Source organism: Pogona vitticeps, chromosome 2 (assembly GCF_051106095.1).
Source record: "Pogona vitticeps strain Pit_001003342236 chromosome 2, PviZW2.1, whole genome shotgun sequence".
NCBI classification, from domain to species: domain Eukaryota; kingdom Metazoa; phylum Chordata; class Lepidosauria; order Squamata; family Agamidae; genus Pogona; species Pogona vitticeps.
The window spans coordinates 12668655-12695341 of NC_135784.1; the positions used below are offsets into that span (position 1 = coordinate 12668655).

General features: G+C 42.9%; 1 protein-coding gene across 1 annotated transcript in view; it reads left to right on the plus strand.

The window, feature by feature from the left end:
• Positions 1-22812, plus strand: part of LOC140703858 (uncharacterized) — a 97658-nt gene extending 74846 nt beyond the window's left edge. The window contains 1 exon segment of the mRNA XM_078387988.1: positions 18721-22812. Within this exon segment, the coding sequence (XP_078244114.1) occupies positions 18721-20461 (1741 nt within the window). The 3' untranslated portion in view covers positions 20462-22812.
• The last annotated feature ends 3875 nt before the right edge of the window (positions 22813-26687 follow it).

The window sequence follows — 26687 nt, forward strand, 5'->3', positions numbered from 1 at the left end:
GATGATCTTAACTCCCAAGGAGGCTCACCATGGGAGACATGGGCTTTGAGATAGCTGGGATCCCAGCCAATTAGGGCTTTATACTGGTTAAAACCAGAACTTTAAATTGAACCCAGTAGTAACTGATCAGCAGCCAGTGGAGCTGCTGTAATGCGGGAGTTATGTGATCCCGATAACCAGCCCGAGTCACCAATCTGGCTGCTGCCCATGTGTGTACACTTCTTTTAACCTGGAAATGTTTTTCATATCGTGAAAGGTTTAATTGCAGTTTGCTGTGCATGTTGTGGTTCATTGTGATTTGGAATACATTTACGCTTTGGCAGCCTGTGGACACTGTGTGAGGATGAGAGCAACCCTAAGGATACTCTCCAGGGTTTACCATCCGTCTCCCATATCAGAAAGACGGAAGAGGAGGCAGAAACCATTGAAAAAGTGTTTAGACAACAGTGGGTGGTGGAACACCAAAGAGTGAGCCCGGGGTGGCTGGATGTTTGCAACTCATGCCATTTTTCATTTTCTTTTAAAGAATGGGGTGCCTGCACTGTCCTGTTAACTTCATCTCTAAGAGAGCTGCCTTGACAAGCTGCCAACAGGGCTGTTTAACCAACTTCCTCCATTCTCCATGAGTGGCTGGCTAACACAAACCGACCCCCAAGAAATCTGAATTCTCCCTGTGTGAACTTGACAGCGAATGAACAAGCGTTTCTTTCATGGTATAGTCATGCTCTTATTCTCGGGAAAGTGACACTGGCATTCCAGCTCTTGAAGGATGGCACAGTGGGTTAATTAAGATAAAAAAATAGATTAGGTAGGTAGGTAGGTAGGTAGGTAGGTAGGTAGGTAGGTAGGTAGGTAGATGGACCCACATTACCCTCTATTTTCAAACTGCTCTGCTTATATTTACCAGGGGCGAAATGATATTCCCACCCACTAAATGCAGTTTTTAAAAAAGATCTGTAGTGACTCATTCTTGGACTTCTGAAAATAAACCTTGGAAGCATGACAAGAAAAGGGGAAGTGAAACACAGAGAAATGTTTACACAACAAGGAGAGAAAGCAATAACATCCCTGCCTGGGGAATAATCATCTCAAACAAAAAAAGGGAGGCAGGGGTTCTGATAAAGGAAAAAGGTCCAGTCAAAATGGTTGAGAAGGAACGAAGGGGAAGGGGATTCCAACGCTGGTCAGAGAGACCATTTCTGGTTTGTGTGTTTTTGTGTGTTTTATAAAGGAACACTCTTTTGATTATGAAGATATTTTATAGAGGGACATGCGTAGGAAAGCTATTTATTTATTTACTTGCTTACTTACTTACTTATTGCAAAAAGGTGCTCCCTTCCCACCGCCACATCCTCTGAAGCCTCCTTACAGTAACTCTGCCTAATTCATTGTATCAGAAGGGGAACATAACTACCTGTTTCGTGTTACTGCCACTCATTACTTTTCTCTTGTTTCCTTTCAATTTTGGGGGAAACTGGCTGGATGACTGGGTGGCTGTGAATGGGATCACTATCTAAGGGAGGCGGTTCCTCATCTAAGGCGGGAAGGAGGAGAGGGGTCATCTTTTTTACTTTAACAACTTCAGGTTTATTAACAGTCAACGGATCAACATTAGTGGAAAACGGGTCTAGAAAGCTTAACTCGAGCCTTGCCCAGTCACCTTCTAGCGGCGAAGTGTTATGCCTTGCATCTGGCCGAATCACTCGTCGTCATCTGCCCTGATTCCTAGGAAACACGACCACTGAGCACTCCAGAGGTTCAATGTTCACTTCCTCTTTCTGTCTTGGGAAGGGATGAGGGAGCAGTCCTCCCACTCTCAAGTGGGGAAAATCCCTTAACAATTCTTGTGTCTTGACCCTCTCATATTCACGCAACTTCTTCAGCTCTCTCTTCCTTTTCCACAACTCAGCCTTCGCCCGCTGGTATTTATATCTTCCTGCCAAACTGGCAGCTCTTGTTCTACACCTATCACCATTGGTCACCCTGTACAATGACTTGTTGAGGGAGGCCGACAGGGGTAAAATATCTCTGTTGGTCCTCCTCAACATCTCAGCGGCCTTCGATACCGTTGACCATGGTATCCTCCTGGGGAGGCTCTCTGAGTTGGGTATTGGTGGCTTGGCTCTGGCTCTGGCTCTGTTCCGTTCCTTCTTGGAGGACCGCCCCCAGAGAGTGCAGCTTGGGGAGAGTATTTCGGCCCCGTGGAGTCTCAATTGTGGGGTTCCACAGGGGTCGATCATCTCTCCAATGCTGTTTAACATCTATATGAGGCTGCTGGGTGGGGTCATCAGGGGGTGTGGAACATTGTGTCATCAATATGCTGATGACACCCAGCTCTACATTTCCTTTTCACCAACTGCAGGTGATGCCGTCCTGTCCCTCCAGCGCTGCTGGGAAACATCCTCATGTTTGAGGTGGTGGCCCTGGCCGCAAAGAGTGGGGTCTGCAGCCTGGGGGTACACCTGGACCCGATGCTCACCATGGAAACGTAGGTGGCGTCGGTAGTCCGCACCGTCTTTTTCCACCTTTGGCGGATTGCCCGGCTGCGACCTTACCTAGACACAGGGGCGCTCACTACCTTAGTACATGTGCTCGTAATTTCTAGATTAGACTACTGTAACGCACTCTACGTGGGGCTTCCTTTGAAGCTGATGCGGAAACTTCAAGTGGTGCATAATGCGGTGGCCAGACTCCTTACTGGAGTGAGAAAATACCAACATACCTCTCCTACTCTGGCCATACTGCACTGGCTGCCCATCCGTTTCCACATTGACTTCAAAGTGTTAATGTTTACATATAAAGCCCTAAACGGTTTAGGACCTTGATACTTGGAGGAACGCTTACTCCCAACTAGTTCTACCTGTGTCACCTGCGCGAGCCAGGAGGTGAGGCTGAGGAGCCTGACAGCGAGGGAGGCCCGGAAGGAAAGAACTAGAAACCGGGCCTTCTCGGCGGTGGCTCCTCTCCTCTGGAATAGCCTACCTCCGGAGATTCGCGCTGCACCCTCGCTGGTTACTTTTAAGAACCAACTAAAAACATGGATGTATAGGTAGGCCTTCCTTCCCAGTTAATTACTGTCCTCTTTCCTTTTCTTTTTCTCTTTATTTGATTTATTTTGTATTTTTCCCATCTTGCAGAATCATTTAATTAATTAATAAATTTTTCTTGAACTTGTTATGCTTCATGTTGTAAGCCGCCTAGAGTGGTTGAAATGACTAGATAGGCAGGGTATAAATACAACAATAACAGCAGCAATAATAACAATAACAATAACAATAGTAACAACAACAACAACAACAACAACAACAACAACAACAATAACAATAACAATAACAATAACAATAACAATAATAATAATAATAATAATAATAATAATAATAATAATAATAATAATAATAATAATAATAATAATAATAATAATAATAATAATAATAATAATAATAATAATAATAATAATAATAATAATAATAATAATAATATAGACAGGCAGGCAGGCAGGCAGGCAGACCCACAGTCCCCTGTATTTTCAAACCTGCACTGCTTATATTCACCAGTGGCGAAATGATATTCCCACCCATTAAATGCAGCTTTTAAAAGATTTGTAAGAGCTGATGAGTGACTCATTCTTGGAATTCTGAAAATAAACCTGGGAAGCATGACAAGAAAGGGGGAAGTGAAACACATGGGAACGTTTACACAACAAGGAGAGAAAGCAATAACATCCCTGCCTGGGGAATAATCATGTCAAGCAAAAAAAGGGAGGCAGGGGTTCTGTCAAAGGAAAAAGGTCCAGTCAAAATGGTTGAGAAGGAACGAAGGGGAAGGGGATTCCAACGCTGGTCGGAGAGACCATTTCTGGTTTGTGTGTGTTTGTGTGTTTTATAAGTCAAAAGACGCCCTCAGGGGATGGGGTGTGGGGGAGGGGAAGCCTGCCAAAGCGTCCCTCAAAGAGGTTCAAAGGGCCTTGAAAAGAAACCTCGAGGCGTCCCTTGGGCATCTGAAAGCCACGACGGGGCGGGCAAGGCGTGTGGCCCTGGGTGGGGGCGGAAGTGAGACACACACACACACCCCGTGCGCCTGCCTTCTCCAGGTGAGCTGCCTCCCACCCACCTCTCCCCCGCCACCATTCGTACAGGAGTGGGAAGGGGAGGAACCTAGAGCTAGGAAGGGGTTGGAAGGGCTCCTCCCCTTGATGCTCTTCGAAGGGGAACCGGAAGCGGGGATCCTGCAGCGCCTGCCTCTTCCCCTTCGGCCCAAAAAAGGCGCCTGGAGGAGAGAAGCGGGGCTTTTGGGGCGCCTCCCGGATCGGGACCTGGACGGAGGTGGGCGCTGGAGGGGGGGCAGATGAGGGGGCAGAGATTTGCAAGGGGGGGTGGTTTGAGCTCCCCGCCAGTCTCGGGGGAGGGGGGGGCTGCTTCTCCCCGTATTGCTGATGGTGCCCTGTTGTGATTTCCGGTGCTCGACATGCTTGTAAGGCATTTTTCCTCCCTCTGTCTCTATTTCGGTGGGGATTGAAATGGCCAGTCTCCCCTCGCCAGTCTCCTTCTCCGGGCATGGCCGAGGGTGCCCCGTGGTGGTTTGCCTTGCTCGCTGGTTGTCTCCCAAGATAGCACCTCTTGCACCCTCCATCCAGCGAGCGAGGTGTGCTGATGGCCCTTTTTCCTGAGCCACCGCTGAGCGATGCTGAGGCGAGGCTTTTTTACTCTTGACAGCAGAGGACTCATGGGCATTTCGGGGGTGGCAGGCAAGTTGGGGGTCACAAATTATCATCTGGCGGGCCTCAGTTGGCCCCCAGGCCGTTTGGTTGAGACCCCTGCTCTAAGTCTAAGACATTATCCAAAAAATAAGTGGTGAATTAAAAATTCCTCCTTCATTTTCACCTGGGTTGGTATTCTGCTTTCTTCTCCTCTTTTTGTTGCTATTGCTGCTTTATTTGGTTAGCAGGGCTTTGAGCAGACTTGTTGAAATAAATGAAATGTACACACTCCCTCTATTCTTTTCCAAATCTGCTGATTATCCTAAATCTACTTTCCTGGAGCCAGGTAGGTGGGACTCGTCAGTCCTGGAAGGCAGCCCATCTAGGAGAAGGAAAACTCCAAATTGAAACCTCCACTGCCTTGTGGCTATATCCACTTATGGAAAGGGCTTCAGGAGATAACCTTGAGGCAAAATCCGGAGCCGGAATCCCGGAGGCATTTTCTTTCATTCTGCCAGCTCCTGCGACGTTGCTGGAACCAGTTGTATTGGCTCTTGCCTTTCCACTGGACCATTTCAGCGACGTGGAGAGGGGGGATTTGCTGCTTGGGTAACAGCCTATCCTCCATACTATTTTACCCAGGCTTCGTGCTCTGGAGAGGACACTCCAGCTTCGCATACAGCATCGAAACAACACGGGAAGTAGCAGTTACCGGTTATAAGTCTCTGCTCAATTGGCGTAGAGCAGGACGCCAGGGGCTACGTCTGACGGTGGGAGAGGTCATTGCACCTCACTAGGTAGATACCGCCCGCCTTAAGCTGGGCAGCCCCCAGCCAGTAATGTGCTACCTCGCCACGGTCTGTTAACGTCATGGGGTGCGTGGGATTTAGGGTGAAACCCGACAAGCAGATCGACAACCGTGCACCACGCAACAATCATAAGAAAACTTCTGCCCTAAAGCTGGGCACCTGGAATGTACGGACAATGACCCCTGGCTTTCCTGACTACGGCTTTCCTAACGACCTGCAAGAAATAGACGATGTGCGCAAGACAGCTGTCATTGACATGGAACTGAGTAGACTGCAGATGGACATTGTTGCCCTGCAAGAGACAAGACTGCCAGACTCGGGATCTGTCAAAGAAAAAAACTTCTCATTCTTCTGGCAGGGAAAACCATCGAATGAGACCAGGGAATATGGTGTTGGCTTTGCAGTCAGAAACACTCTCCTGAGATGCATTGTTCCACCCACTGTGGGGAGTGAAAGAATCCTGTCTCTGCAGCTCCATTCATCAGCAGGACCAGTAACCCTCATTAGTGCATATGCACCAACACTGTCATCCACTACAGAAGTGAAAGACAAATTCTACGACGATCTGGCAGCTACTATCAAAAAAGTCCCTGAAAGAGAGTTACTGTTCATTCTTGGAGACTTTAATGCTAGAGTTGGTGCTAATCACAATTCTTGGCCCACTTGTCTAGGCCGTTTTGGCATTGGAAAGATGAACGAAAATGGCCAACGCTTACTGGAGTTTTGTTGTTATTATGGTCTCTGTGTCAGCAACACATTTTTTAATACGAAGCTGCAACACAGAGTTTCCTGGAGACATCCAAGATCCAAGCATTGGCATCAGCTCGATTTGATCCTCACTAGACGTTCTATGTATCACACGAAAAAGGAAGGAAGACCACGTATTGACATCAACAAGACTCGCGATCAAAGAAAAGTGAAGGAATTTGCCCAAGCACTCGGGGAAACCCTTCCAGGTCCAGCTAATGTACATGCAGCTGAACAATGGGAACACTTCAAGAACACTGTCTACAACACCGCCTTGTCCACCTTCGGCAAGAAGACCAGAAAGATGGCTGACTGGTTCGAAGCCCATTCGGAGGAGTTAATGCCAGCCATTGAGGATAAGAGAAGAGCTCTAGCAGCATACAAAGCCTGTCCTAGCGAGTACAACCTGCAAGCTCTTCGAGCCGCTCGTAGCCAAGTCCAACAGGCTGCCAGGAGATGCTCCAATGACTATTGGCTTCAGCTCTGCTCTCAGATACAGATAGCAGCGGACACAGGTAACATCACAGGAATGTATGATGGTATCAAGCAGGTCCATTACAGAAGAAATCTGCTCCCTTGAAGTCTGCTACAGGTGTGATCATCCAGGACTGAGCACAGCAGATGGAACGCTGGGTGCAGCACTACTCCGAGCTATATTCCAGAAAGAATGTAGTAATTGAAGAAGCATTAAATAACATTGAGTGCCTGCCTGTCTTGGAAGAGCTGGACAGCAAACCAACCCTAGCAGAAATAAATGCGGCCTTGGATTCCCTCACCTCCGGCAAGGCACCTGGAAAGGATAACATCCCTGTTGAAGTGCTGAAATGCGGTAAGGAGATCATCATCACCGAACTGTATGAAATCTTTTGTCTCTGCTGGAGGGAAGGTGGAGTACCACAGGACATGAAGGATGCAAACATTGTCACATTGTACAAGAACAAAGGTGACAGGGGTGACTGCAGTAACTACCGTGGTATCTCTCTTATTAGCGTTGTAGGGAAGCTGCTTGCCCGTGTTGTGCTGAAGAGGCTCCAGGTGCTTGCAGACAGAGTCTATCCAGAATCACAGTGTGGATTTCGAGCAAATAGATCCACCACTGACATGGTATTCTCCCTCCGACAGTTGCAGGAGAAATGCAGGGAACAACAACAGCCACTCTTAGTGGCCTTCATAGACCTTACAAAAGCATTTGACTTGGTTAGCAGGGATGGCCTTTTCAAAATACTTCCCAAGATTGGATGTCCACCTCGTCTCCTTAACATCATCAGGTCCTTCCATGATGGAATGAAAGGCACTGTAGTTTTTGACGGCTCAACATCAGATCCCTTTGACATCCGAAGCGGAGTGAAACAGGGCTGTGTCCTCGCACCAACACTTTTTGGGATCTTTTTTGCTGTCATGCTGAAGCATGCCTTTGGAACTCCAACAGAAGGTGTCTATCTCCAGACGAGATCAGACAGAAAGCTCTTTAATCTCTCTAGATTGAGAGAGAGGACCAAAGTCCAAATGAAATGCATGCGGGACTTCCTCTTTGCAGACGATGCAGCCATTGTTGCCCACTCTGCTGAAGACCTCCAACAACTCATGAATCGTTTCAGCAAGGCCTGCCAAGACTTTGGACTAACAATCAGCCTGAAGAAAACACAAGTCATGGGCCAGGGTGTGAACTCACCTCCCTCTATTACCATCTCCACACAAGAATTGGCGGTTGTTCATGACTTTGTGTACCTTGGCTCAACCATCTCTGACACCCTCTCTCTAGATGTCGAGCTGGATAAACGCATTGGGAAAGCAGCCACCATGTTCTCTAGACTCACAAAGAGAGTATGGCTCAGTAAGAAACTGACAACACATACCAAGATCCTGGTCTATAGAGCCTGTGTCCTGAGCACACTCCTGTACTGCAGCGAGTCCTGGACCCTTTGTGCCCGGCAGGAGAGGAAGCTGAACACCTTCCATATGTGTTGCCTACGACGGATTTTTGGTATCACCTGGCAGGACAGAGTTCCAAATAGAGTAGTCCTAGAACAAGCTGGAATTTTCAGCATGCATACATTACTGAAACAGCGACGTCTACGCTGGCTTGGGCACGTTGTGAGAATGGCTGATGGTCGGATTCCAAAGGATCTCCTATATGGAGAATTAGTGCAGGGAAATCGCCCCAGAGGGAGACCACAGCTGCGATACAAGGATATCTGCAAGCGGGATCTGAAGGCCTTAGGAATAGACCTCAACAGATGGGAAACTCTGACATCTGATCGTTCAGCCTGGAGGCAGGCAGTACATCACGGCCTCTCCCAGTTTGAAGAGACCCTTGTCCAGCAGGCCGAGGCAAAGAGGAAGTCACAAAAGCAGCAAAACCAGGGAGCTGGACAGGGGACAGATTGGATTTGTCTTCAGTGTGGAAGAGATTGTAACTCTCGAATTGGCCTCCTCAGCCACACTAGACGCTGTTCCAAGTCCTCCATACAGAGCACGCTACCATAGTCTTTCGAGACTGAAGGATGCCTACATGAACTTTCCTGGAAGTAAGTCCATCTGATCATCTTGAAAGGAGTTGCCGGGCATTTATAGTTTTCAATCTAAAAACAAAAAAAGACAAAAAACACCCAGCTAAACCTCTGGAAGATGAAGCAAACTGGGAAAGTGAATCATTGGCCCATCGGCCCTACCCCAGAAAGAATGTAGCAGCTTCTACAAATTCTACAATGATCTGGCAGCTACTATAAAAAAAATGCCTGAGAGAGAGAGAGAGAGAGATACTGTTCATTCTCAGAGAATAATACGCTTGAGTTGGTGCTGATCACAATTCTTGGCCCACTTCTCTAGGCCATTTTGGCATTGGGAAGATGAACGAAAATGGCCAACGCTTGATGGAGTTTTGCTGTTATTATGGTCGTTTTGTCAGCAACACAGTCATTAATACGAAGCTTCAACGCAGAGTTTCCTGGAGACAGGCAAGATCGAAGCATTGGCATCAGCTCGATTTGATCCTCACTAGACACTCTAGCCTTCCTAGTATTACGATCACATACAGTTACCAGAGTGCTGATTGCGATAATGATCACTCCCTGATGTCTAGTAGAGTAAAACTGCGAACAAAGAGATTGTATCACACGAAAAAGGAAGGGGGACCACATATTGTCATCAAGATTCACTATCAAAGAAAAGTGGAGGAATTTGCCCAAGCGCTTGAGGAAACCCTTCCAGGCCCGTCTGATGCAAATGCATCTGAACAATGGGAACATTCCAAGAATGCTGTTTATAACAATGCCTTGTCCACATTTGTCAAGAAGACCAAAAAGACGGCCGACTGGTTCGAAGCCCATTCGGAGGAGTTGATGCCAGCTATCGAAGATAAGAAGAGAGCTCTAGAAACATACAAAGCCTGGCCTAGTGAGTACAACTTGTAGGCTCCTTGAGTTGCCCATAGCAAAGTCTAACAGGTTTCCAGGAGATGTTATAAGGATTATTGGCTTCAGCTCTCCTCTCAGATACAGATAGCAGTGGACACAGGTAATATCTTTTTTTTAATAAATTTTATTAAGTTTTTTAACATACAAAAAGCCACAAGATACCAAAAAAAGAAAAAGAAAACCAAAACGAAGAGACGAAAAGAAATGAGAAAAAAGAAGAAAAAGAAAATCATATGGCAAAGAAAAAAAAAACAAACCTAAATTACCCCTCTATCTATAGTTCCCCCCCCCCCCTTGGAGTCAAAGATTCCAGCCTCATTAGTCCTCTATTCTCCCTACCTCTGTTTATAGCATATACTAATAAGTTTCTACATGTATCCTAAATTTCACCCTAAACTTTAGTCTTCTTCTGGGCCCAGAGATATATTAGTCCCCAGCTTTGTTTTACATAGTCTCTTGGCTGTTCCCGCAGTGCTTCTGATAGAGTGTCCAACTCAGCCATGTCCCATAGTTTCTTTAACAGCTCTTCCATCGTCGGAACCTCTTCTGTTTTCCATTTCTGGGCCCAGAGTAATCTAGCTGCTGTGAATATATACATAAGACAATGCTTCAGTTTATTGTCATTTATACCTGAAATGACATTCAATAATGCCATTTCAGGTTTCAGCTCTAATCTCTGCTGTATAATTTCTTTTGCTAAGTCCCATACCTGTGTCCAATAGATTTTGACCTTTTCACATGTCCACCACATATGGTAATAAGTTCCAACCTTTTTCCTACATTTCCAACATATGTTACTGTTACCCTCTGACATTTTTGCTAATCTTATGGGTGTATAGTGCCATCGGTAGAACATTTTGAGTACATTTTCTCTTAAATTTGCTGGTTTCAAAATCTTATTGCTTTCTTTCCACATCATTGTCCAATTATCAAGATCTACATTGTACCCAAAAATTTTTGCCCATTTTATCATTGTTTCTTTCACCCTTTCATCTTCTAATTCATATTCTAATAAATAGGTATACATTTTCTTAATTATTGCTTCATCTGTATATAACCACAGTCTGTCCACCTGAACTTTGCCCTTAAAAAAACCCACAGCCCTGTCTTTTTTATATCTTGATTCTAATTTTGCCATTGACCACCAGTCCACCGCTATACCCATTTTTTCGAGCTCTTGTTTGTTCCTTATCTCCAATTCATTTGTTAGCAGATTTTCATATGTGGTTAACCTTCCTTTCTGGTTCAAGGTTTTAAATGAAAATGCTTCTATTGGTGCTACCCACATTGGGATTTTTTCATAAGTTTGTGCTTGAAATTTCTGCCATATCATCCCTAAAGCCTTCCTGATGATATGCTCTTCAAACTGAGAGTGTTCTTTGAGTTTCCCATACCATACATATGCATGCCATCCCATCTTTAGGTCGTGTCCTTCTAATTTCAACAACCTTTGATTTTCTAGAGTTATCCATTCCTTAATCCAAGTCATTGCACATGCCTTGTAATATAGCAGCCAGTTCGGCACACCCACTCCCCCTCTTTCTTTCAAGTCTTGCAGCAATTTAAGTTTTATTCTTGGTTTCTTATATTTCCAAAGAAAATTTGCTGTTATTCTGTCCAGGTCCTTGAAATACTTAAAGTTCAATATTATTGGGAGGTTTGAGAATAAAAATAGGAGTTTAGGTAGGATCATCATTTTTATTGTTGAAACTCTTCCCATAAATGAGATTTGTAATTTGTTCCATTCCTCCAGTTTTTTCTGAATTTCTTTCTGTATTGCCAAGTAGTTTTCCTTCATTAAATTGCTTGGTTTTCTAGTGATGATCACCCCTAGATATTTAAATTTTTTTACCGCCTCAAATTTAGAACACTGTTAATTTCTCCACATCTTCTTGTTTTATGTTTTTTGTCATAAATTTTGTTTTTTGAGACCTGCCACTTTTCCAAACTCTCCAATAACTTCCATCAGTACTTCAAGATTTTCCATAGGATTCTCTAATATTAACACTAGATCGTCCGCGTATGCTTGTAGCTTAAATTCTTCTCCCTCAATTTTAAGTCCTTTAATGGCTTCATTATTTCTAATCTGCCTGTTGAGTATTTCCAATATTAAGATAAATAATAGGGGAGATAATGGACAGCCTTGCCTTGTTCCTTGTTCAATCTGTATATTTCCAGTTAAATTACCATTCACTTTTATCTTGGCTGTTTGTTTAGTGTATAATGCCTTAATCATTTTCAGGTATGGTCCTTGTATATCCATTCTCTCCAGTAGTGAGAACATAAATTCCCAGTTGACATTATCAAAGGCTTTTTCCACATCCAGGAAGATTAGCATCATCTGTTTTCCTGGGTGTAGTTCATAATATTCCAATATATCTATTATAGTCCTTATATTTGAGGATAGTTTCCTTTTAGATAAAAAGCCTGTTTGATCTTTATGTATTATCGTTTCGAGTATCCCCTTTAATCTTGTAGCTAGAATAGTTGTGAAGATCTTGTAGTCAACATTTAATAGGGAAATTGGCCTATAATTCTTGACTAATCTTTTATCCGTGCCTTCTTTATGTATTAGGGAGATATGTGCTTCTTTCCAGGAGTCTGGAATTTCCCCTTTAGTCTGTATATCTTCAATTAGTTTCTTAAAGTGTGGGATTAAGGTTTCTTCAAATGTCTTGTAGTATTCTGCTGGCAGTCCATCCGGGCCAGGCGATTTACCGTTTTTTTGTTTCTTCCATGCTTCGCTAATCTCTTCTGTTGTGATTGGTTCGTTCATTTTTTCCAACTGTTGGTGATTCAATTTCCATTCTGGAGAATTATTCCAATAATTTGCAATCCTCTGTTCTTCTCCTTCTCTTTTCTTATATAGTTCCTTGAAGAATCCACAGATCTCCTCTTCGATTTCTTTTTCTTTGTATATTTCTTTCCCTTGTTTGTTAAGCAATGTTGTTATCATCGTCTTCTCTCTTTCTCTTTTTATTCTGTATGCTAGCCATCTTCCCAGTTTATTTGCGTTTTCAAAAAAATTTTGCCTTGTAAATTTGATTTTCTTCTCCATCTCTTCCTGTTCTAATAAGTTAATTTTGTGCTGTAGGATATTTATTTTATTAAGTAGTTCCTTCTTTGTAGGTGCCTTCTTAAGCTTTGCTTCCTCATTTTTTAGAGATGTTATTAAAGTTTGGTATTGTTTATTTTTTTCCCTTTTTCTTCTAGTATTGAATTCTATTGCATATCCTCGGAAATATGCTTTGGCTGTATCCCATATTGTTGTCATCCCTGTATCCTGAGGTTTGTTCATTTGAAAAAAGATGTTCATTTCATTTTTAATTTTTTTATAAAGGTTTCTTCTCTCAGTAGTTGGGTATTAAGTCTCCACAAACTATGTCTTATTCTCTGACCTAAGGTCATCAGTATTGGGTTGTGGTCTGCATATATATTTGGTAGAATTTCAATGTCCTCTGCTTGGTATGTAACTTCTGCTGATATCCAGCAATTATCTATTCTTGACCATGATTTATGTCTATTAGAGTAGAATGTGTAATCTCTTCTATTCGGGTTTCTTAATCTCCATAGATCAATTAGATTTAGTTCCTCAGCCATCTCAAGAAACACCTTAGGTATCATATTCCTTGATTTTTTCCTCCCGTGTTGAGTTTCTTTGGATGTGTCTTTTTCTTTGTCGATTATTGCGTTGAAATCTCCCATGATACATATTTTTTGTTCTGGTCTTTGTACTAGTTGGTTTTTCAGTTGAGAGTAGAAATTGCCTTGGGCTTCATTTGGTGCATATATATTTACCAAGAGAATTTTTTCTCCTTCCTTAGAGATTTCTACCATTAATAGTCTTCCATCCTCGGTGGCAAACACTAATTCTGGCTCAAATTGTTTTTTAATATACAATGCAACTCCATTTTTCTTCTGTTTATTTGATGCTGTGAAGACTTTGCCTAATTTTAAATTTTCTAACAGTTTTTTATCTTTTTCTACAATGTGGGTCTCCTGAATAAAAATAATATCTGCCTTTGCTTTGAACAGTTTAGTAAATATTTTCCTTCTTTTTTGGGGTGAATTAAGTCCTTTAACATTCACCGAGAGAAACTTAGTTTGTTTAGACATCTTGTTGTTTATTACTACCTTTTATTCCTTTCTGTTTCTTTCCTTTGGTTTTCCTTCTCGGAGATGATTCCCTTTGGCTTGCAGCCCCTCTTGTTTCTTGTTCCTCCTCTTCTTCTTCTTCCCCTTCTGATTCTCCACTTGAAAATTCTAAATCTTTTTCTGACAGTTTTAGTTCCTGTCTCATTTCTCTCATAAAGTTTCTGGCTTTCATTTTACTATTGATATTGAATCTTTTAGATTGAAAAGTCAGAAGCAACCCTTCTGGGATTCTCCATTGGAATGGTATCTTCCTGTCCAGTAATATCTTAATCAAAAATGTGTATTCTTGTCTCTTCTTTCTCACCGTCCAGGGTACCTGTTTGAGTATATTAATTTTTACTCCTTTTATTGTTAACTCTTTTTCCTTGGTCACCTTAATAAGTTTCTCTTTCACTGATCTTCTTAGGAATTTTATGTGGACCTCTTTTGGTAGATTGTTACGTCTGGTGTAGGCATTGCTGACTCTAAAGATTCTCTCCACAGCTTGTGTAAATTCCTGTTGTTCTATCCCTGTTTGTTCCGATAATTCTTCGGCTATTAATGTCAATAAGTCTTCTTCTGTTTCTCCCTCGAGTTGAGCCACATTCTGAATTCGTAGGAAATAGGAGGCTTTTTCCATCTCTAGAGTTGCAAGTCGTGCTTGCATCTCATCTTTTTCAGCTTTCAGCTCTTGTATATCTTGTTCCATTTTTGTGAATTTGTGTTGTGTTTTTTGGAGAGTTTCGCAGAGCATGTCGATTTTCTTGTTAGTGCTTTCTGCACTAGCTTTGGTTTCATTTCTAAACTCCTGCATTTGTTCCGATAACTGTTTAACGATACTTGTCTGGATATCTTGAAACGCATTTCTCACCGAATCTTGCGCTAGTAATTTTTGTAGATTTGAACTTTGCGTAGGTGATTCTTTAGCTGAAGTGCTCCTGGTGTTCATTTTGAAATTTAGCTACTTTCCTGTTATTCTGATTTAGTACTTTCCTCCCCCCCCAAAAATTACAATTTATAGTTTATAGTTCCCTCTTTCTCAGCAACCAACATACATAGGTACCAAACTGTTTACAAATTGACCAAGTCTATTTTGACACACCAACAGAGAATGAGGATTTTAACATCTATTCCCAAACTTGTCACTAGATGTCCTCAGTGTCCTGGGTTGTTCTATGACTCTTCTTTATTGTTCCTTTGTCGATCCACCCCCACCTTTATAGGTTGCCAGAGATTAGCTTCCTCCACAAAGGGGGGGAGAGTGAGCCAAGAAGGAGGAATTAAAGCCCATCTTCATCCCAAATTAGCCGGCAGATGCCAAAAACTAAATTTGGGACCTTGAAATTGTAATCCACAAAGGGGGGAACCATATATTCCTGTAGATGTCAACCGATGTTTGTATTCCCATAAAGGAAGAAAAACTAGAGAGAATGCTCTGTTATAAGTCTAAAAGTCTGTCCATTAATATCCCTTCAGACGCAGTCAGGCAGTCAGCTTGTTTAACATAAGAGGGAACAAAGACACCCTCCTCTTCAGGGTTGTTGATTGCCTTCCCTTTGATTTACTGCGGCAAAGTATCAGCTTCTAACAGTCTCTTTTTCTAATTATAAGTCAAAGCAAGTTATACCGGAACATGGAGGTTTCCCTCAGCTGCATTAACAGCCTATAAAGCTTTCTTCAACTCCCACCATTACCTCCCGCCTTTATTCTTAGTCCTGCTGGCTCCTTAAGACATTCTTCACTTTATTTATTATTCCAACTCCTTACGACAGGACGGTTAATTGGCGGGCAATTTGTTGCTTCCCACACACATATGGAGGGGGTATAATCCCCCCTCCTCTCGCTGTTAGCTGCTTTGATCTCCTTCACAGTAAATACAGCGTTAGGGAAGTGTGCTGAAGTTTAAAAAGAACAAAAAAGAAGGTGGGTGTTTTACGTTAATTGCTCCCAAGTCTATTAAATCTTCCACTGAGTTCTCTTCTGGGTGTTAGGTTAGATTCTTATCATTACTCACTTTCACAAAGGAGATTTTGGATGTTCAAGGCTGGAATCTCCAAATCCTCCCGCGGAGCCTCTCAGCTACAAACGCCATAAAAAGATGGCGCCCAGTCGAATCTCTGTCCGAGAGAGAGAATCCCCCGAGGGAAGCAGGATGCCAGCCGCTCCCTCTCCGGGTCTCTCAGCCCCTCATTGACTGCAGGAGGGTCTCTCCTGACCCCCCCACGTTCTCTCAGAAATCTCTGAGAGAAGATGATCCGACAGCAACAGCCGGTTACCGGAGAGCTCCAGCACCCTGCTGTTTCTTGCTGGTCCAGGCTCCGCCCCCCCTCGACACAGGTAATATCAAGGAAATTTAAGACGGTCTCCTTTAGTGTCCTGTTCCCTAAACAGGCTTTCTAGATGCCTCCAGGAAACTCCCGAGGCAGGCAAGCGAGCAGTGGCCCTTTCACTGCTCCTGTTGTTCCCCCAGCAAGCTGGGATACAGTGGCTTCTTCCTGGAGGCTGCTTTGAGCCAGAGGGACCAGGAGCACTTAGTAAATGTGTTTTCGAAAAGAAAGGCCTTTAACTTTTTGAAAGTTATCATAAAAGTTCCAGCCCTTTCATGTTAAATATTCTTTGGGTTTTAGGAGTTTATCTTTATGAAAAATACGAGGAAGACACACACACCCTTTTTTTTCCACTTAGGGTCCAGTGACCTTTGTGGATGTGGCCGTCTATTTCACCCAGGAGGAGTGGACATTGCAGGATCCTGACCAGAGGGCACTCCACCAGGAAGTCATAGAGGAGAACTGGAGAATGTTATCCTCTCTCGGTAAGTCCCCTTCTCTCCTCAGCTTATCTCTGTTTACCAGCACAATAATTTCTAGCAACAAAAAAGGGCAAGAATAATGTTTCAGTGTTGGAATGGTATCTGAACTCTCCACAAGCTACTTAATGCTGGACTGAGCAACCTCTAGACCTCCAGATATGCTATGTTCCCATCTCACGACCTTTCGTTTGCCAAAGTGGAGTCGGGATGACAATATCCATTGACCACAAGAAGAGCTGATGGTTCTCAAATTGCACTAGAAGATTCTGGGAGGCAGCTCTAAGTGGGAATGAGGGTTTGGTCCTGAGAACTTACTCAGCAGGCTGTTCATAGATAGTAGCCTGATGATGGTGTGATGATTTAGAAAGCTGATGATATGACGATTTCATAATAATGCGGTCTTTTGGGGAATATGCTGTACTTTACTATTGCGTCACAATAATTATTTTATTGTTTGGTCATCTTCGGCTTTAATATGAGAACTGATTTAATTATATTTTCATATGTATAATGTATTGCCTTAAATTCTACTTGGTAAGCACTGGTTAGAGCAGAAACATTGTGCACCCCTGTGATAAAGCAGTGAAAAGTATACATAAAATATTACGAGGAAAATATGGGAATGCTCTGCTCTCTCTCTCTCTCTCTCTCACACACACACACACACACACAGACACAGACACACAGACACACAGACACACACACACACACACACACACACACACACAAAATCAATCCATCCATCCAGTGTTATGAAGTCTCAGTGAAAGCAAAAGCAAGACAGTTCTGGAACTTTTTCCACCTTTAATGAGACCTATGAATTGTGCAATTCAATTGAACAACAAATTGAAATCTTTTAGATGGAGGGAAATAAAAAATAAAATACTGAAATAATATGTCTGCATCTGTGTGCACACCCTTAAACTAACACTTTGTCAAAGCACCTTTTGATTTTATTACAGCACTCAGCCTTTTTGGGTATGAGTCTATCAGTATGGCACATCTTGACTTGGCAATATTTGCCCACTCTTTGCAAAAACGCTCCAAATCTGTCAGATTGCAAGGGCGTCTTTTGTGCGCAGCCCTCTTCAGATATTGAATCGGATTTAGGTCTGGACTCTGGCTGGGCCATTCCAAACTGTTACTCTTCTTCTGGTGAAGCCATTCCTTTGTTTGATGTATTTGTGAAGGCTTTCATGGCCGGGATCTAATGGTTGTTGTGGGTTTTTCGGGCTTCTTGGCCGTGTTCTAAAGGTGGTTCTTCCTAACGTTTCTCCAGTCTCTGTTGCCGGCATCTTCAGAGGACAGCAAACTGTGCTCTGGGTAGGCTTGAGAGTGGAGTATTTATGGCTGTGAAAAGGCTAGTTGGTGAGATAGGCTATTGTCCTAATCAGGAGATGGTTGATTAGTTAGGAAGAACCACCTTCAGAACACGGCCAAGAAGCCTGAAAAACCCACAACAACCATTCCTTTGTTTATTTGCATGTATGCTTTGTGTCGTTGTCATGCTGAAAGATGAATGAAAGTTCGAGAAATTTCTTTCTAGTTTTCGGGAAATTTAAGTACAATCATTGGGGAGAATTTGAGAAGGAAAAAAAGTTAATCTACTTTGAATTTGATGTGGAAATGGAAATGATCCTCCCTCCATTACTCCTCCCACCAAAATGTCCCTCAGTGAAGATCCTTTCCAACCTCAAGCCCAAAGGAACAACCTCTAGTCCAGCCTAATCCCCTCCTTGATTCTCTTACCTCACCTTTTTGCCTGTCTTTCCTTTCCCCTCTGTAACTCAGGCGGAGCGCAAAGACATCATTCCTTATTTCTGCAGATTTTGGAAGTTGTTGTTTCTCTTCTTTTTCTAATCTACCAGATGATGAAGAAGAGAAGAATTGCCCAGCAATATCTGGGATAACCTGGGCAGGAACTCATAATCAAGCAAAAAAACAGAGAAATGAAAATCGGAGTGGACAGCACGGACTTCACATGAAAGGACTGACGAAGGGGAGAAACAGCGTAATTGCATGTCATCTCAGTAGACAGCAAAGAACACATGCAGGGGCAAAACTGTATCCATGTATGGAATGTGGAAAGAGCTTCAGTCACACCAAAAGCCTCCATATACACCATAGAACTCACACTGGGGAGAAACCTTATAAATGCCTGGAATGTGGAAAGAGCTTTAGTCAGAGTAGTCACCTTAGGACACATGAAAGGACTCACACTGGGGAGAAACCACATAAATGCATGGAATGTGGAAAGAGCTTTAGTCGAATTAGTCACCTTAGGATACATGAAAGGACTCACACTGGGGAGAAACCACATAAATGCATGGAATGTGGAAAGAGTTTTAATCAGAGTAGTGCCCTTAGGTCACATCAAAGGACTCATACTGGGGAGAAACCACATAAATGCATGGAATGTGGAAAGACCTTTGCTCTGAGTGGTGCCCTTAGGTCACATCAAAGGACTCACACTGGGGAGAAACCATATAAATGCATGGAATGTGGAAAGAGCTTCAGTGAGCGTAGTAAACTTAGGTTACATCAAAGGACTCACACTGGGGAGAAACCACATGAATGCATGGAATGTGGAAAGAGCTTTAGTAGCAGTGGAATCCTTCGGTTACATCAAAGGACTCACACTGGGGAGAAACCATATAAATGCATACAATGTGGAAAGAGATTTAGTCGACTTAGTAGCCTTAGAACACATGAAAGGACTCACACTGGAGAGAAACCACATAAATGCATGGAATGTGGAAAGACCTTTAATGGACTTAGTCACCTTAGGATACATGAAAGGACTCACACTGGGGAGAAACCACATAAATGCATGGAATGTGGAAAGAGTTTTATTCAGTGTGTTGCCCTTAGGTCACATCAAAGGACTCACACTGGGGACAAACCAAATAAATGCATGGAATGTGGAAAGGGCTTTAGTCAAATTAGTAACCTTAGGACACATGAAAGGAGTCATACTGGGGAGAAACCACATAAATGCATGGAATGTGGAAAGACCTTTACTCAGAGTGGTGCCCTTGGGTTACATCAAAGAAATCACACCGGGGAGAAGCCACATAAATGCATGGAATGTGGAAAGAGCTTTAGTCGAATTAGTCTCCTTAGGACACATGAAAAGACTCACACTGGGGAGAAGCCACATAAATGCATGGAATGTGGAAAGACCTTTAGTCAGAGTAGTCACCTTAGGACACATGAAAGGACTCACACTGGGGAGAAACCACATAAATGCATGGAATGTGGAAAGAGCTTTGGTTGGATTAGTAGCCTTAGGTCACATGAAAGGACTCACACTGGGGAGAAGCCACATAAATGCATGAATTGTGGAAAGAGCTTCAGTTCGATAGGACGCCTTAGGTCACATGAAAGGACTCACACTGGGGAGAGGCCACATAAATGCAAGGAATGTGGAAAGAGTTTTATTCGGAGTGATCATCTTAGGTTACATGAAAGGACTCACACTGGGGAGAGGCCACATAAATGCATGGAATGTGGAAAGAGCTTTAGTCAAATTAGTCAACTTAGGAGACATGAAAGGACTCATACTGGGGACAAACCACATAAATGTATCGAATGTGGAAAGAGCTTTAGTCAGAGTAGTCAACTTAGGTTACATCAAAGGACTCACACTTGAGAGAAGCCACATAAATGTATGGAATGTGGAAAGAGCTTTAGTCAAATTAGTAGCTTTAGGAGACATTTAAGGAATCATACTGGGGAGAAGCCACATAAATGCATGGAATGTGGAAAGAACTTTAGTCGAATTAGTCACCTTAGGTCACATGAAAGGACTCACACTTGGGAGAAACCAAATAAATGCATGGAATGTTGAAAGAGCTTTATTCACAGTGGTGTCCTAAGGTTACATCAAATAACTGACACTGGAGAAGGACCACATACAGTGAACCCTTGACTTACGAACTTAATCCGTTCCAGAACAGCGTTCGTAAGTTGAAACGTTCATAGGTCAATTTCCCATAGGAATACATTGAAACCCTGTTTACCCGTTCCGGCCGAATAAAAAAATACAAAAAAATTAAAATCACCGAACACTGCAAGCCACTGGGGCTGCAAAAAACAAATCCACCAGCCCAGTCCCACACTGCAAAAGAAAAAATATTTTAAAAAGGCAAAAGTAGCACCTTAATTCCACCGCTGCTGCCAGGCCAGGGCTACGCTGCTGCTGCCAGGCCAGGAATGCTCTGGATCAGCCCTTTGGGAAAAGCTACAGGGTGGGGGAGAAAGGCAATCCAGCCTTTCTCTCTCCCCCACCCCCCTGCTCAGGAGCAGCCCTTCGGGAAAAACATGAAAGAATTCACACTGGGGACGAACTAGAAATGAATGGAATGTGGATTCAAAGCTCCTGATAAGTTAACAAGGCATAAGGTGATCATTCAGTATTTATTGGGTGGGGGGCTGGTTTCCACTGGAAAGACTAAGGAGCAAAATGCTGATCTAATGCAAGACAGAGAAAAGAGGGAGAATGGAGTGCATTTTGAAGTACCACTTGTGAAGCATTTTACTTCTGTCGTTAATTAACAGTAAAGGTAAAGGTTCCCCTTGACAATTTTTTGTCCAGTCGTGTTCGACTCTAGGGGGCGGTGCTCATCCCCATTTCCAAGCCATAGAGCCAGCGTTTTGTCCGAAGACAATCTCCCGTGGTCACATGGCCAGTGCGACTTAGACACAGAACGCTGTTACCTTCCCACCGAGGTGGTCCCTATTTATCTACTTGCATTTGCATGCTTTCGAACCGCTAGGTTGGCGGGAGCTGGGACAAGCGACGGGCGCTCACTCCGTCGTGTGTATTCGATCTTTCGACTGCTTGGTCTTCTGACCCTGCAAGCACAGGCTTCTGCGGTTTAGCCCACAGCGTGGAACCTTGTGCAAAGAAAGTGAGAATAAGCATATATTGTGCCATGAAAGCTTTGATAAAATTAGTGTAAAAAGAGAAAAGGATGGATGTTCTAACGCTAACTGATGAAAGAAAAGCAAGTAGTGAAGAGAGAGAAGCTGTCCTTTTAGAAGGCTTTACCCTCATAATAATAGTAATTTAGATTTAAAGACGTACCAATGAATTTGTATTCTCTTTATTTTGTGAACAAAATAAGTACATTCTGTATTAATTATGAGCAATGAGGTGTTTCTATGCTAATGTATTGAGAGTACAGTATTCTGCTTTGTAAAGGCAGGGATTGCTGGAAGGAATGGAAATTTTGGTTTTTCAAGCTCTGGTCTCTTCAGGCCCTGGACTGCACTGGGTCGGAAGTGACCAAATCCTTTGATCCTTAACATCTGAGCTTCGCAGAGACTGAAAAACCCAAGCCTTGGGAAGATTTGGTTTTTCTGACTGATGCAGAACAAAGGAATATAAATATTGGGGGACACCTCACAAAAACTGTTTTTAGAAATGAAAGGAGAACCATAGATGTTTGTTTTAATGGAGTACTACTTATGATGGAAGTATTGCCGGGTGAAAGTCCATAGAAAAGCGGAAAGATAAGTATGTAGCAGTGTCAGTCAACAATGGAATTTTCATATGGCTGGGTGACAACAAAATTTTCTGTGTGTTAACAACACACAGCCAAATAGTACTTTTTTATTTTCTTTATATTTATTTTTAAAGTTTAAATAGTTTTGCTTGTCTTTCATTAAAAATGATAAGCTTTTTTCTTTTTTATCATTGTATTCTTAGGAAGTCTGAAGTGTTCCAAAGATGTATTCTCTGTCTTTCTAGATTATGAGCTCCAGTGTTTTAATGTGTTTGTATTTTAGATTCAAACACATCTTACATTTTCCCTATTATCTAAATTTAAATTCTTGCATCTTTTTACAAGGTGAAAGGATGTGTTTTAAGTAAGCCTGCAGTTTTTGCATAACTGATGTTTGGATTTGAAGATCTGTACCAACAGTTTTTTGCTCACGCCTGTAAGACTGCCTTACATAAGTTTTTGGATTTAGTATATTTAAATATGGACTCTAGAGATGATGTAAATAAGTGAACTTGTACAGAATTAACAAGGTTTGGAATTGCCTGGAATCATTGCGACAATTAAAGACTTCTTAAGAACTACCCAGATGAGTTTCAAACACCTTGGTTGTATATATGAGGGAGAAAGTAATGCTATACCTATCCTGACTGGATTGCCATCCTTTCCTAAGAAGAGGAGGTAGAATCCCATGAATGGAAAGATAGAGAGATGAGAATGGTCACAGAGAAAACCAGGAGGATAGAGATAGTTCTGGGTGGAAGTTCCAGTGGGGGAAGCGGAATTGTTATTGTATTTTATCTCTGTTGTTGGCCGCCTAGAGTAGTCCACCACGACTAGATAGGCGGGATATAAATTAAATAAATAATAATAATAATAATAATAATAATAATAATAATAATAATAATAATAATAATAATAATAATAATAATAATAATAATAATAATAATAATAATAATAATAATAATAATAATAATAATAATAATTTCCATCAGAGGAAAGGAAGGACCCACCAAGTAAAGGAACATTAGGAGCAGCAGAGGTGCAGGAGAAAAGGAAAGGAAGTTCTGACCTGGCAATATCAAAACCCTCATACAGGGGGGGAGGCCATTGAAATGCATGGAATGTAGGAGGACAGTGGAGCACATATGAAATGTTGAAGATATCAGGGACGGGAGAAATTCCCTCCGTATCACATGCTCGCCATGGGAGTAAGATTTGAGAAGATCCCAAGGAAACAACAGACAAAGTCATGGTTCCTTACATGGATAAAAGTTGACCAAATAAGCGAAAGAGACACCTGTTACTTAGAGCACATAACAACATTGCTGAGAAATCAAAGCGTAGTCTGGATTCCTGCTTTTATATATATTTTTACTACATACTTCCATCAATAAGTTAGAACTGGCTAATCCATTTCTGCTATATTTCTTTCTTTCTTTGAAATATTTTCTCCTTAGAAAGGACCCAAGGGTGGTTTACATCATTAAAAGAAAATATTTAACGCTCTCAGTGGTAAATAATCAAATATTTAAAAGGATCAATGTGGGGTTATTGTGGTCCCTGTGAGCAGCTCAAGCCAGCAGTCTGACTGCTGCATTTTGGACTCACTGAACCTTCTTGTCATTGTGGGTTGAAAACGTGATATAGACGTGTGAACTATGATCCGTTCAGTATCCACCATGACAAGCTTGAGTGTGCCCGGCTGAAATAGACACACTTTTTAGCAGCATTTGAGAAGCACACCTGTTGTCTCCAGCACACGTCTCATCCCAAAAGCTGATGACAGCATTTCAGCAGGGATGTTGTTCCTCCCTGGTGCCTTGTTGGAGCAGAGGGAATCCAAGACCACTTTTATTTCTGCTAAAGGGGAGAAATGAATCATGAATCAGTTGGGTGGGAGGTTGGTTGGTTGAAAATATTTTACCCCACCTTTCTCTTTGAAAAGGACCCAAGGCAGCTTACAACAATAAAAGACAATACTCAAAGTTCAAAAAAATGTGGTTAACTTCATTAAAGTTTAAGATTCCCCCTGACAAGTTTTGTCCAGTCGTGTCCGACTCTAGGGGGCGGTGCTCATCCCCGTTTACAAGCCAAAGAGCCAGCATTTGTCCGAAGACAATCTTCCGTGGTCACATGGCCAGTGAGACTTAGACACGGAATGCTGTTACCTTCCCATCGAGGTGGTCCCTATTAATCTATTCGCATTTGCATGCTTTTGAACCGCTAGGTTGGCGGGAGCTGGAACAAGCGACGGGAGCTCACTCCGTCACCTGGATTCAATCTTTCAGCTGAAGATCTACAGACCTTACAGTACAGAGGCTTCTGCAGTTTAACCCGCAGTGCCACCACGTCCCTTCAGTTTAACTTCATTAAAAGACAATAATTATAACTCTGGCACCTTACATGATTAACAGGCAATATTAAGGGAAATATTATTTTCAAAAAAAATTGCTCTGAGAAATGGAAAAGACAAAAATGGAAAACACTCGTAGTCCTAACAATCCAGTCAAACCAGAAATTCATAACAATCAATATAAAAATCACCCACAGGTAGCTGGTTATTGAGAGAAGAGTTTTGGTCTTCAAAGATGGGAGGATAGCCAAGAGGAGACCAGCTTGGCCTCCAGTGGGAGGGAGTTCCAAAGTCCCGGAGAAGCAACACCCAAACAGACCTGTAAAGGTGGTGGGATGAGGAGAAAAGCCTCCCCTGATGATCTTAACTCCCAAGGAGGCTCACCATGGGAGACATGGGCTTTGAGATAGCTGGGACCCCAGCCAATTAGGGCTTTATACTGGTTAAAACCAGAACTTTAAATTGAACCCAGTAGTAACTGATCAGCAGCCAGTGGAGCTGCTGTAACAGGGGAGTTATGTGATCCCGATAACCAGCCCGAGTCACCAATCTGGCTGCTGCCCATGTGTGTACACTTCTTTTAACCTGGAAATGTTTTTCATATCGTGAAAGGTTTAATTGCAGTTTGCTGTGCATGTTGTGGTTCATTGTGATTTGGAATACATTTAGGCTTTGGCAGCCTGTGGACACTGTGTGAGGATGAGAGCAACCCTAAGGATACTCTCCAGGGTTTACCATCCGTCTCCCATATCAGAAAGACAGAAGAGGAGGCAGAAACCATTGAAAAAGTGTTTAGACAACAGTGGGTGGTGGAACACCAAAGAGTGAGCCCGGGGTGGCTGGATGTTTGCAACTCATGCCATTTTTCTTTTTCTTTTAAAGAATGGGGTGCCTGCACTGTCCTGTTAACTTCATCTCTAAGAGAGCTGCCTTGACAAGCTGCCAACAGGGCTGTTTAACCAACTTCCTCCATTCTCCATGAGTGGCTGGCTAACACAAACCGACCCCCAAGAAATCTGAATTCTCCCTGTGTGAACTTGACAGCGAATGAACAAGCGTTTCTTTCATGGTATAGTCATGCTCTTATTCTCGGGAAAGTGACACTGGCATTCCAGCTCTTGAAGGATGGCACAGTGGGTTTCGTTTAGTCGTTTAGTCGTGTCCGACTCTTCGTGACCCCATGGACCAGAGCACGCCAGGCCCTCCTATCTTCTACTGCCTCCCGGAGTTGTGTCAAATTCATGCTGGTTGCTTCGCAGACACTGTCCAGCCATCTCATCCTTGGTCGTCCCCTTCTCCTCTTGCCATCACACTTTCCCAACATCAGGGTCTTTTCCAGGGAGTCTTTTCTTCTCATGAGATGGCCAAAGTACTGGAGCCTCAGCTTCAGGATCTGTCCTTCCAGTGAGCACTCAGGGTTGATTTCCTTTAGAATTGATAGGTTTGTTCTCCTTGCAGTCCAGGGGATTCTCAAGAGCCTCCTCCAGCACCACAATTCAAAGGCATCAATTCGTCGGCGGTCTGCTTTCTTTATGGTCCAGCTCTCACTTCTATACATCACGACAGGAAAAACCATAGCTTTGACTATTCGGACTTTTGTTGGCAAGGTGATGTCTCTGCTTTTTAACATGCTGTCAAGATTTGTCATCGCTTTCCTCCCAAGAAGCAGGCGTCTTTTAATTTCGTGGCTGCTGTCTCCATCTGCAGTGATCATGGAGCCCAGGAAAATAAAATCTGTCACTGCCTCCATATCTTCTCCTTCTATTTCCCAGGAGGTGATGGGACCAGTGGCCATGATCTTAGTTTTTTTGATGTTGAGTTTCAGACCATTTTTTGCACTCTCTTCTTTCACCCTCATTACAAGGTTCTTTAATTCCTCCTCACTTTCTGCCATCAGAGTGGTGTCATCTGCATATCGGAGGTTGTTGATATTTCTTCCGGCAATCTTAATTCCGGCTTGGGATTCCTCCAGTCCAGCCTTCCGCATGATGTATTCTGCATATAAATTGAATAAGCTGGGAGACAATATACAGCCTTGTCGTACTCCTTTCCCAATTTTGAACCAATCAGTTGTTCCATATCCAGTTCTAACTGTTGCTTCCTGTCCCACATATAGGTTTCTCAGTAGATAGATAAGGTGGTCAGGCACTCCCATTTCTTTAAGAACTTGCCATAGTTTGTTGTGGTCCACACAGTCAAAGGCTTTTGCATAG